At 46.3% G+C, this 12104-nt stretch overlaps 1 protein-coding gene across 1 annotated transcript; it reads right to left on the bottom strand.

Moving 5' to 3' along the window:
* Positions 1 to 786: 786 nt before the first annotated feature.
* On the bottom strand, positions 787 to 6991 carry hmgn1b (high mobility group nucleosome binding domain 1b). Its single transcript, XM_015960180.3, has 6 exons — positions 6810 to 6991; positions 4559 to 4582; positions 4411 to 4440; positions 4280 to 4321; positions 1489 to 1596; positions 787 to 1408 (listed from the first exon to the last, which is right to left on the bottom strand). Exons 1-6 carry the CDS (start codon positions 6825 to 6827, stop codon positions 1361 to 1363), a joined length of 270 nt encoding a protein of 89 aa, XP_015815666.1. The 5' UTR covers positions 6828 to 6991; the 3' UTR covers positions 787 to 1360.
* Between the last annotated feature and the right edge of the window lie 5113 nt (positions 6992 to 12104).

Raw genomic sequence — 12104 nt, 5'->3', positions numbered from 1 at the left:
TAAAGTCAGCTTTTCAGGTTGCATGAAGCTTTAAAAGGAATTTCTGAAGTTGGTTTGCATCAGCAGGCCAAGCGAGGGACGCACTCCTGCATCAGTGTGTGCAAAAGAGCTGACGCAACACTCAGGTAGATGCTGAGGCACTTACACATCAGCGAGGTCCGGCCCTGGCCCAACACACCTGGTTCTGTTAGCTAAGCCCCTCGTGTTGTACAGGCTTCAGGTGTTAGGGCAGAAACATGCAGGTTAGCGATGAAAGCACCAGGATCAGACACAACTCATCCAGACTAACAAACGTCTAAGAGGAGCTGGGACTGTGTTGGAGGTCAGAGCGGTGGCATGAACCAGCCAGGTGCCACGCTGTTGAGAGCAGCAGGAGCTGGCGATGACGTCCAGAAACCACGCCCTGGAAACTGAGCGGTCCTCGGCCACTTCCTGGGTTTTTACAAAAGCACGTCTGTCCTCACGCTCCACCACCCGACCGGCTTGGTTTTTACCAGTTTAGTCACACGAATGCCTGCTACCGGTCTGGTTTATTCTCCATTCAACACGTTGTGATGCGTTCACAAGCTTCAGGAGTTCCGGCTGATTAACACGCGGGTTTAACAGCCGCGTGCTGCTCCACTTCCTCAGTTTTCCACTAAAGTTCAAACACATTCACTGACTTTATTCTCACACTCACGGGCACCCGTAGTTTACACGTGAAACGGTAGAAACCGGGGCCTCTGGGACGTTTGGCTGTTCGTTTTGACAGCATTCACAAGCAAATGTTCAAAGTGAGCCACCAGGTGGGTTTTATTGGTTTATTAACAATCATTACACAAATACAACCAAACAAATGAACAGGTGGTACAGCCCACATAAATATGGCTACTGCTGGTACGCATCAGCCCACCAGCCGCTCACGCGGTTAAACACGCCTCTGGCTGGACCAGGACAGGACACGCCTTGCACAGCAGATCACACATGTGGAACGACAGACACGGTTCTGACCTGTCCGGTACCGGAACGATCGGCTTCAGGAGGAGAACGCACGAATACGAGTTACAAATAGGAAAAGCTCACCAACGTTCTAGAACACGGCTCAATATCAACAATAAAAGCACGAGCTGCTAGCCTAACGCCGTCCCTCACAAAGAAAATGGAATGTGGCCCACCCCTCCTCCCCATTATTACTCCACTTTAAAAACCCTCACAGATGATCGGATGATTCCCATACCCAAACGGACCGTTTTTACAAAAGAAAAAGTCTTCTCTACATTCGGCCCACTACAAATCCTGTCGTTAGAAAATACTTGATAAAAATATTCCCCTGAATTGTACAAGAAAAGAGGTCCAGGGAGCAAAACGGAAGGGAGCGCTGCTATTCTGCTGCCTCGTCCGTTTTATCAACGTCGTTCGTGGCCGGTGCCTGCAACACAGAAGCCAGGGATTACAGGTCCCACCAACAGTAGATTATTGTAATTAATACATAATCTGACACATAATCACCTCTTCATCAGCTTTGGCTTCACCGTTCTCAGCTGGATTCTCCGCAGCCTTCTCCTCAGGCTTGGCCTTCTCCACCTCCTTGGCTTTCTTGGCCTTGGCGGATCCCTTCTGCAAACACACCAGAATCACACACACACACACACACACCTAAGAACAGCCAGAGATGTACACAGGTGAGTGGTTAGCCACCGTTAGGCTGTAACCGGGCAAAACAGTCTTGTCGGGTTTACTGCTTCTAGTCCTGCTGTGCTGAAATGTCTTTGTGCCACTAGAGGGATCAGAGTGTTTACTGGGCAACCGCAGAAGAAGAAGAGCTGGTCACATGACCAAACAGATGGACTTAAACATGAAGCGGTTAGCCAACATTTTATTCTTACTTATTTCATTCTTGGAACACAATAAGCCTCACATTGGTAGGTTGGTGTCCAGTTAACCGGCTATTAACCGTTAACGGGCGTCAATGGCCGGTTAAAGACATTTTGAAAGGAGTGCATCCCTAAAAGCAGCGCTCCCAACGCCGTGACCCCCCAATGGTCCCTACAATTCTGTCATTGCTGAGGTGAGGATTATATCTGTAAACTTGACATGTATAAAATACGGCACTGCCACAATTAGACAACAAAAGATTATGTTGTTTATTCTATGAGCATTTTCTTCACCTCTCCTCCTGTGGCTGCTTTCTGCTCGAAGCACATGTGCAGTAGCGACCTTCCAGATCAGCCTTTGAATCAGAACCACCAGAGGGAGAAGACACGGCGAGTCGGCAACGTAGCTCAAACATTAAAGAGCATCTTACGAAGACGAGGGAATCCCGTAGAGTGCAGACTGCTAAGTGAAACTCTCCTTTCACGGGAGCACATTGGCGATTATGGCGGAGAACGAAGAGTCGCCTCTGTAAGCTAACCACCTGCTGTTAGCGGCTAGCACCAGCAGAGAGCTACCTGTGCTCATAGGTGTAGCAACGCCAGTAGTGGTGGTGATTTTATTACCTCTAGCACACGTATGGATGTCACGTTTTTGCACTAATGATTTATTCTAGCTGCTACGTTACCGTGTTAGAAAGCACTCCTCCTCTTCAACGGACGAGTTTGTTACAAAGCCCAAAATACTATTTTAGCTGGAAACACCGTGAGCACAAGTCATTTCTGAGTTTCTTCGGTTTTAGGAGCCTACCTCCATGTGACTGCAGCATTTGTATTAACAGCTTATAAAGGTAATTAAAGTGGTTTGATAAGCGATCATCTTGTCTTTATTACTAGATGGCACATAGCTGACCACACTAATGATGGTATATTAGAGCATCCTGGTGCAATACGCTACACTTTATCAATGACACGACTAGAGCTGGGGGTAAACGATTACTTTTAATTTTAAAATGATTACTCTGACGATTATTTTATCGAATAGTCGACTATTCTAATGACTATTTAGACAATTAATCTAGCGATTATTTTTCTATTGCAGTTAATAAAAACAAATAAAATCTCACATAAACTCCTAAAAAATTGATAAATTGTTACTGTAAGAGAATAAACACTACAGGCCTTCCATTTTGTATAACACTGCTTTTATCGTGTTGCGGTTGGTTATGTTCTGGTGACGTGTAGAACTTGGGAGTGCAGGCTGCTGCCTGAGAGGTGGTTGGAGACGGAGTGTCTCCATGCTGCTTTGTTTTGGTCACTTATGTGCGTGAGGCGAGTGGTGTTACGACCCTTCCTGGGGAGTTTGGCTCGTGTGCAAAAAGAAAGGGACAATAACGCGGGATTTAAAAGTTAAAATGATGATCAGGTTTATTTCCAACAACAAAACATAAATCTTTCCATCCACAGGTTGGGAATAATAAAATTTATTCTGCCTGTGGGGAATTAAAACAAAAGCACAAACAAGTAGGGATGTCCCACTGGGCAAAGATTACAGAGTTCTGGACCAAAATAAGGATCTCCAAAGGTCCAAACTCTAAATTGGGCGGTTAAACCAAACTCAAGGTGATATTTTAAACTAAACCGAAAACCCACAACACTCTAAATGTAATAAAAGGGAAATCTACGCCACAAAAAAGATGAACTCTAAACCAAAACGTAATAGCTTATCCAAACACATGAAGCTGTTATCGAAAATGCTAACAGTAGCTTTACCAACGTTAAATTCAAGTTACTAAGTTTAAATAAACCAAAAACACCCAGCAGCAAACAGACCAGCACGGAGGAGAGACTGCTACCACCAAAACAGCTCTCCTAATGTCTGAAAGAAGCTCCTTTATGAAGGGAGAAACGCTCCCGGTGATTTTCTACATCTGCGGTAGAGACGGAGCAGCGAATCTGACCCCGGAAGTTGTTGTCCGTTGCCGGGAGACGAAGGCGGGCAAAACAGGAAAGGAATCTAGTAGCGGACGGGCGTTGTTCCGGGTCTTCTGTATTTGGCGGAGATGTTAGTGAAGGCGGAGAAGAGGGCGAACTAGAGTAAAAACAGGCAGTTTCCTCTATTTGCAAACTCCTGGGGATGCAACAAGTGGGCGCGGTGCGTCGACTTCTGGATCTGACGTAGACAAATTTTTAGAATCGAGCCGTCAGCGTCATCGACGCTTTGCTACAGCCCTAGACATGACTAGTTGACTACTAAAACAGTGGTTTGTGGCAGCACTAATAAAGTCTCAACAGTACAGACACAAGTGTGTTATACCTCCGTACGTGTGTAAGTTTGTAAAGAATCACTCCTGGTGTTAGCATGCGGGTCCTGGCTGGTCTTGGACACACTGAGCTAAAACACCAGGTGGAATGAGAAAGCCTCCTACCTTTGGTTTGGGTTTGGGCTCTGCCTTTGTGGGTTCAGGTTTCTGTGTAGAAACAAATACTAACGTGAGCCTCTCATAGTTCTGCTAACAGGAAGTGTTCAACCAGACAGGATGTGCTGCTCCGTACTCACATCCTTCAACCTAAGAGATCTCCTCTTGGGCTGCAAGGTGAGCAGGTGGGCGGTTATTACCAACAACCAGTCACAATCACATTCATGCACAACCTGCGGGGTTTATGGATGGACATTCCAAATAAAAGTAGAACAGACTGATTCTTACCGCAGACTCTCCTCCTGCAGCTGCCTGTGGAGACAAAAGAGACCAGCTCAGCAATGGGGTTCAACAGAACTATCTATCATTACAAATCAGCACATTTATCCAATAAATAGAAATGATATCGCACATAACTGCAGACCTTCACATCACCAGAGCCTGGAGCAACAGTTTAGTCCTGACCAAACACCTGGGCCCAGGCTGTTTAATGAGGTTGTGTTGTTGCCATAAACTGGTTCTGGGCCACCAGTACTGACTGTGATTTACCTACAGGACTGAAACGGGCTCTGTGAAACAGTACACGCTCACGAGTGCTGACTCCCATACACATGGAGCTTTGTTTACACCTCTGTTGGTGTTCCAGTCTCCTTTTAGGGAATTCTTCTGTTTGTTTGAACTTTATTCTGCAGCTTTTATTCTTGGTTTCTATTGCGTGAGCGCGAGCTGTGTGCTCAGTCCTGGCTGTGGTCATGCAGATTTACACGTGCCATTAATATGCAGTGTTTAAAAGTAAATGCATGTCAAACGTGCAGCAGCAGAATTAATCCTGCAGCTAACTTCACAAAGATCTGCTCAGGAAGTAAGCATCCAGCGTCAAATCGGATTAGATGCTAAACCCCTCACTGCTGCTGACTGAACCATCCTCTGCTTCTCCACAAACCCTGTCCCGTTAGCGTCATTTGGAATCCTAGCATGGCCGAGGATGGAAGGGCTCTCCTATTTATTGGCTGTTTCATGTAAGAGGAAACTGCATGCTTTGATGTTTAGCCAGATCTTGAGGAGTTTTTTTTAAAGAAAATGTGACCTCATCACTATAATAAACATTGTTTCCTGTTTAGCAACAAGCCAGTTTGTTTCTTTCATAAAAGAGACGGAAAAACATCAAATGTAGATGACTTTATATCTGTTGGCTCTATCGGGGTTATCTTATTACTTACGAGGCTATCCTACTTTAATAGGTTAAGGCTGTTCACACGTTAGAGCACATCTCCCATCATCAGATTAAATGTGTATCTAATCAAAAATAAGTTAAAGCTGATTAGGATTTAGACCTATTTTTCACCCGTTTACATTATTCTAGAAAAAACAGACAGCATAGGTCAGTTTTATTAAATATACCCAGGTAGGCATGTGTTCATCCTATCTAAAGCTTCAGAGCCAAGAGATGTAAAGAAAGTCCAGCAGTTAGATAAATGCAACGATATTACAAATTCACATTTTAGGATTCTATGAAACAACGCAGGACAGAATGGTTGTTATAGCGCTAAATTCACGTTTTCTTCACTAAACTCAGAAACAGCTTTCTGCTGCTAAACCAAACAGCCAATCGTAGTAGAGCTTTTTTAGCCAATCAGAGGCTAGAAAGGCGGGATCTTCCTTACACATCCTAGGATTTCAAATGACGCGTGACGTTAAGTAGCAGCGCACCGGCACCAGACAACTTCCTCCTTTCGGTAGACGGATTAACGATCCCGAATCCTGCGCTGAAACCAACGTCACCACGTGGCGCTCTTCCCAACCACAAGCAGCCTACCACGTAGCCCCGCCCCCACCCGTTCGGCGGTAACAAACGGGACTGCGTTCCCGCCACTAATTTGAAGAGTAACGGAGATGCTCCGTGACTCCGTTGGTCTGGACGCAAAATCTCCCCGAAGCCCCAGCAACAGGAGCCTCGCCATTGCATAAACTGCCCCCCCCCCCCCCCCCCAACACGCACACATACATTATCGTTACATCAGATTAATAACGGCGCGCGCGCACCGACAGCGTCCAGAGCTGACGTGCTTTATCGATGTTTAGAGAAACACGTAAACGGCGCTTCCCTCCACGCACCAACCCTAACCCCGCGCAAGAGCTTCTTTCTTATTCCAGGTTTTTACTGAGAAACTTCTGCGACCTCCGAAGAAAACAATCGATATGCCGCCAACTTTCTCTGCGTAATGCCGCCTGATGAGCCTGGTGCACATAAAAAGCGCTTCTGCTGCGTCCGGACGCGTCTGTTTCCTGAAGCGGTCCGCGGTGAGGTGAAAATCCCTTCACACAAAGATCAGCGGTGCAGAGAGAAGCCCCAGCTAGCCGCCATCACAACACAACGCATCGCGCGCTCCATGCAGACGCAAGGCTGCTGCGCGGCCGGCCGGAGGCTGCTGCAGCGCAGGTCCGACACACGGAACCAACATGCACCAGAGTCCTGTCCAACTCAACCTTCGTTACAGCTACAGCATCACTGAATGCACAGAGCGGTGCGGCTACTCACTTTGCTCCTTTTAGGCATTGCTTTGTGGGGACTTTTCAAATAAAAATAAAAAACAACAGATCCGTGTTATCTCACTAATCCAGCTGAAACTACTGGGTAACGCTGTGCCACTACAGGATACGGCGCAGCGAGACGTTTGAGTTCCACTGGAAGAAAAACTAGCTGAAACCGGATTGGATCCTCCCCTCCCTCCCTATTCAAACCCTTGCGCTTCCGACATGATTGACGGTTCTACACCCCGCCCCTCGCGCCTTCTGATTGGATGTCACGGCGAAGAACGTCACAATTTCAAATCTTTGCTCAGACCTGTGTGGTTACGTCACACGTCAATCATCCGACATTGCGTGTGGCCATCTGCTATTTCAGGGCAGAATTAGTGGAGCTTCATGTTTGACTTCATGTAATCCTTTTGTTTTCTCATCTGCTGTTTCTGCTCTCGTTCTGAGTTCTTTTCTGAAAACACAAGTGAAAGCAAACCACCTCCTGCTCCATCAGAGCTCCAGTAGCCTGGACAAGCAGTTTAGACAAGGAAATAGGCGACAGTTGTACAGTTCCATGACTTTGTGCGTTCTTATGCAACCACTTTGTCATGCAGCTGTGTGTGCGTGACTTTCAGAGCGTGCTCACGTGGTTTACATCATCTTGGGTGTAATCACTTTCCTCTGTAACCAGCAAAAAGACAGGAATAAAAATAATCAAATTATTTATTGAAAGGCCCGAGGAATATAACTTAAAGGTCAACTATGTAAGAATTGAGTAACAGCGACATCCTGTGGTCATATTTGGTTACTGCAGTTTCTGTGAGTTGCCAAGTAGTGATGGGAAACTAAAGTTTATGTTTTAACCATTAAATACATTGTTTTCACAGTTATGAACTACTTAAAAAAGAAAATACTATACTATACCAAGTTTATTTCTATAAATCATTTTAAAACAGCATGACAGCTGACCAAAGTGATGAACAACGACACAACAATGATAAAAAAAGCTCAGCATAAAAAATCAAACAGTGCGATACAATTATAAAGGGAGTGTTCAAAGCAAGATAATATAATATAGTAATATATAATATGGTAGAGAAAAACATAGGGCAACATTAGAATCACAAACCTAGAAAATGTATAAACCTGTATGTTTTACATCAGAACTTGGCTATTATAAAATGAATATTGAAGGAATGCATTCACTTGGCGAATAACAACAAAAATAAATCTACATCTCCATGTTGGCCTGGAGACTCCGAGATTCCCTCATAGAAGCTGGCAGTAGTTCCCACGATGAAGGAAGTCTGGTCTGTGGATGGACGTCTGCTTGCCCAGCACGACGATCCACCAATCAGAGGATGGGTGGAGTCTTTAAAGATGAATGATTGTGATTATTAATTGTGATTACAATATTGACCAAAATAATCAACCAAAATAATAGTGATTATTTTGGTTGATTATTTTGGTTGTAATCGTGCAGCCCTAAAGGTTGCCAACTCCTGGATTAGAATAGTAACAAGGTTTTTTTTCGTTTAATCCATGTCTTTATTTATTATTATTTTATTTGTGTAGTGGTGATTCCTTGTTTGTCCAACTGATTTCCTTAGGTTTTAAATTCTTAAGCCACTGCTGCACTGAAGTGACATCTTGTACACAGGCAAAAGAAGTCCAATGTCCAAATGATCTCAACTGGTGAATATTTTTGGTGTGTATTCATCCAACTTGGAAAGTATTGTAACGTAGATTGCCAGAAGGAGTTTCAGGAGGAAACAGGTCTCTGCTACCGCTGTGGGGAATCGGGTCACTTGGCCAGGGACTGCCCAGCTCCAAGTCCTTAGCCCCGATCTGGACAGCAGAGGCCACCAGCTTCGGGAAACGCCAGCGGGATGGGGCAATAAAGGGACTCCCACCTCGTACAGCATCGCCCCCTTGAAATTAACCTGCCATCAGTAATGGCCGAGGAAATGGGTTTGGCGGGTGAGCAGGGCACACTTAGCGGGATTCAGCCGCAGCCCAGCCTGGCAGATGGTGACAAAAACTTCCCGCAAATTGTGGACAGAATGCGCAAAGTCTTTGGCGTGAACCAGCAAGTCATCCAAATAGACCACACAACGGCTGCGAAAAATCTCCTGCAGAACCTGCTCCATGAGTCTTTCAAAGGTAGCCGGAGCATTACACAGACCAAACGGCATTACTCGAAACTGCCACAGTCCCTGTCCAATAGTAAATGCCATTTTAGGTCTGGCCTCCGGTGCTAACTCCATTTGCCAATACCCGCTGCGCAGATCCAAAGAGCTGAACCAGCATGATCCGGCCACATAGTCCAGCGCATCATCAATGCGGGGCAAGAGTCTTTGCAAGTCACAGCATTTTGCCTCCTGTAATCCACACATGGCCGCCATCCACCCCCTCTCTTCTTCACCATGACCACAGGTGCAGCCCAGGGGCTGTCTGAGGGCTCGATGACCCAGTTGGCTGCCATGTCCTTCATTAGTCCCTCTGCCGCTTGGCGTTTGGTTAATGGCAGTCGATGAGGATGGAGCCATACAGGAGGAGCATCCCCTGTATCGATACAGTACTGGACCAGGCTAGTCTGAGTGCAGTCCTCCTCCCGAGCAGCAAAGATGTTCCCGAACTCCTTCAGTAATTGGCTCAACTGCTCCTGCTGCTCATTGAGGTGTTCCCCACTGTGTTGCTCCAATGCCTCCATAGCAGCTATGGACTCTGGTGTCAGGGATACTGTTGGAGGAGACGTTTCCAGTACAGCCTCTTGCTCCCAGCAGCCTTCCTTCAGCGACTGGGCCGCCCTGGTTCCCTGTAGTTTCCTTTGAAGATCACTCCCCTCCTGAAGAGGAATCACCTTGGCACCTATGTGCAAAGCAGTCCCACAAACAGCAATGCATGCCCCCCAATGGGTCAGTAGATCCAAGCCGATGATGTAGTCATCCCAAACATCAGCCAGCCAGAACTCATGCTCAGCCTGATGCGGTCCCACCACCACCTGCAACAGTCTTTTTCCCGTCATCATGTTTTTTTCACCCGTAACTGTAAGCAAGGCAGTCTTAGTGGGACTCCACCCCACCGAAAGGGAACTCTCAGTCTCTTGTAATAATCCCTTCCCGATCAAACAGATAGTGGACCCCGTGTCCACCAGTGCCTTGCATCGCTGTCCACCGATAAAACAGTTGAAATATAGTCCATGAAGTGGCCCATAGCAACCTATAGATGGCAAGTTAATTTCAAGGGGCGATGCTGTACGAGGTGGGAGTCCCCTTATTGCCCCATACCGCTGGCGTTTCCCGAAGCCGGTGGCCTCTGCTGTCCAGATCAAGGCTGAGGACTTGGAGCCAGGCAGTCCCTGGCCAAGTGTCCCGGTTCTCCACAGCGGTATCAGAGACCGGTGGATGGCCTCTGTTGCGGGGTCTGACCAAGCAGGGACTGGCAAACTTCTTCCACCTCCTCTGGCATCGCTCCCTGTTTAGCTGACCTGACCAGCAAAGGTCGCCCCAACAGTCCAACAGGCATCACTTCCTCTGCTTGCTCAGCTCTCCTGAGCACGTCAGCCATGGTGGTGGGGAAGGATAGCTGCACATGCTGGCATAGCGGCTCCGGCATCAATCCTCGCAAGAGTACGTGAAGACTCAATTCCTCTCTGGCACTAGCAGGGAAGGCAGGATAGCCTTGCCGAGCATGGAACTGGATATCAGCAGCATAGGCCCCCAGGCTCTCTCCATGCCCGTGCCGTCTGCTGTTCAGCTGCTCTCTGCTTTGTTCTCCTGAGACTCGTTGCCCAAACCGTCTATCCAGCGCTGCCATGATGGCCTGCTAATCACAACGGTCCTCCAGAGCAAGGTCCACCAGAACCTGAAGCGCTCCTTCCTCCAAAGTGAGCGCCAAATGGACCGCCGTTTCTTGATGGCTCCATCCCTCATGACAGGCAGCCAGCTCCACCTGAGCGAGGTAAGGCGCAAGGGGTGTGGCTCTGCTGAATCATGGTAGCTTAACCGGAGTTCGGTTGAAGCTGTCTCGTAGCGCCGCCGTCACTGGAGATGTAGGCGCCACTGCAGGATACAGCACCCGTAGCTGATGAATTGGCCGTGGAGCGTTCATTCCATCAGGCTGGCGGTGTGCTTCAGCCTGGCACCTTGCCATAGCTCTTCCTGCAGCATGCTGTATGCTCGAGCGAGGCAATCAATCTTACTGGCAATCTGCTCCATCTTTATGTCGTTCTAGACAATGTGCAAATCCCACTCCTGACACCAATGTAGCGTAGATTGCTGGAAGGAGTTTCAGCCAATGAGCACAGACACTGATGTAAAATTCAACAACTTTTATTGTAACACTGAGCAGCTCCCCGCTCCATCTGCCAGCATAGAACACCAACTTACGGTGTGAAAGTAATACCAACTGACAGCAACACATATAAAACACTAAACATAAGTAAAACAATGCCAACATAACCCAGCACAAAAAAACTGTACAGAACACACCGAAAATGGAGCAAACAACTGTGATTTACTCCCACAATGCACCACACCGCTGCTTAGCTTGGCAGTGGGCAGGGTCACTACAGTATTATATACATCTCCATCTCCTGCTGCTTCTCCTGCTCTGGTAAAAAACCATAGGCCCACCCCAGTGCATGCTGGTCCAACACCAGTCCCCATATTTATAGAAAACAAAACACCTATTTTCTTCCTGGCTGATTCTCACAGGCTAAACAAAAATAAATAAATGAAATCATCATTAACCAACAACTAAACCTTATAAATAACCAACAGCTGTAAGTAACACAAATAGCCCCAACAATCTAGTTTATTTATATTTATGTGCTGTGGCCAGCACTTTGAGCTTCTGTAGAGGGTTGTGGAAGGCGTTTTTAAATAAAACCTTGATTGATAGAGACATCCTACACTGACCCCTAGTGGTCAGCTCGTAGAACTGGAGGACCCAGTGTCAGAAACATCTGGAGTCTCTTCACTTTACAAAATCAGATCCAACTCAACAATGTTGGATCTGATTCTAGGAATTCAAATAGTTAACTCTGGGATCACCATAGCAACCAGGTCTGTGACAAAAACAACAAAAATATCAATAACAGATTAATTATTTAAAATTACAAAAGCAAATTAAATAAATAAACTAATATGACTAAATAACTGACTAAATAAATAAATTATAGGTTTCCTGAATTCATGAAGACAAATATGGAGAATAAAAGAAACATAAATAAATAAAAAAATAAATAAAAATACCTTTTACTTCCCTTTCAGGTTTTCTATACTAATGAGGGTTTGTGTTATGAAACAGT

The sequence above is a fragment of the Nothobranchius furzeri genome, chromosome 10, assembly GCF_043380555.1.
Source record: "Nothobranchius furzeri strain GRZ-AD chromosome 10, NfurGRZ-RIMD1, whole genome shotgun sequence".
NCBI lineage: Eukaryota > Metazoa > Chordata > Actinopteri > Cyprinodontiformes > Nothobranchiidae > Nothobranchius > Nothobranchius furzeri.
This window is presented reverse-complemented; position numbering and strand designations above follow the sequence as displayed.

Excerpts from the sequence above, each read along its gene's own strand:
- hmgn1b (XM_015960180.3), bottom strand. Across the intron at positions 4,441-4,558 it reads CTGCAGGAGGAGAGTCTGCG|CCCAAGAGGAGATCTCTTAG; the intron begins GTAAGAATCAGT and ends CTCACCTTGCAG. Across the intron at positions 4,322-4,410 it reads GATCTCTTAGGTTGAAGGAT|AAACCTGAACCCACAAAGGC; the intron begins GTGAGTACGGAG and ends GTTTCTACACAG.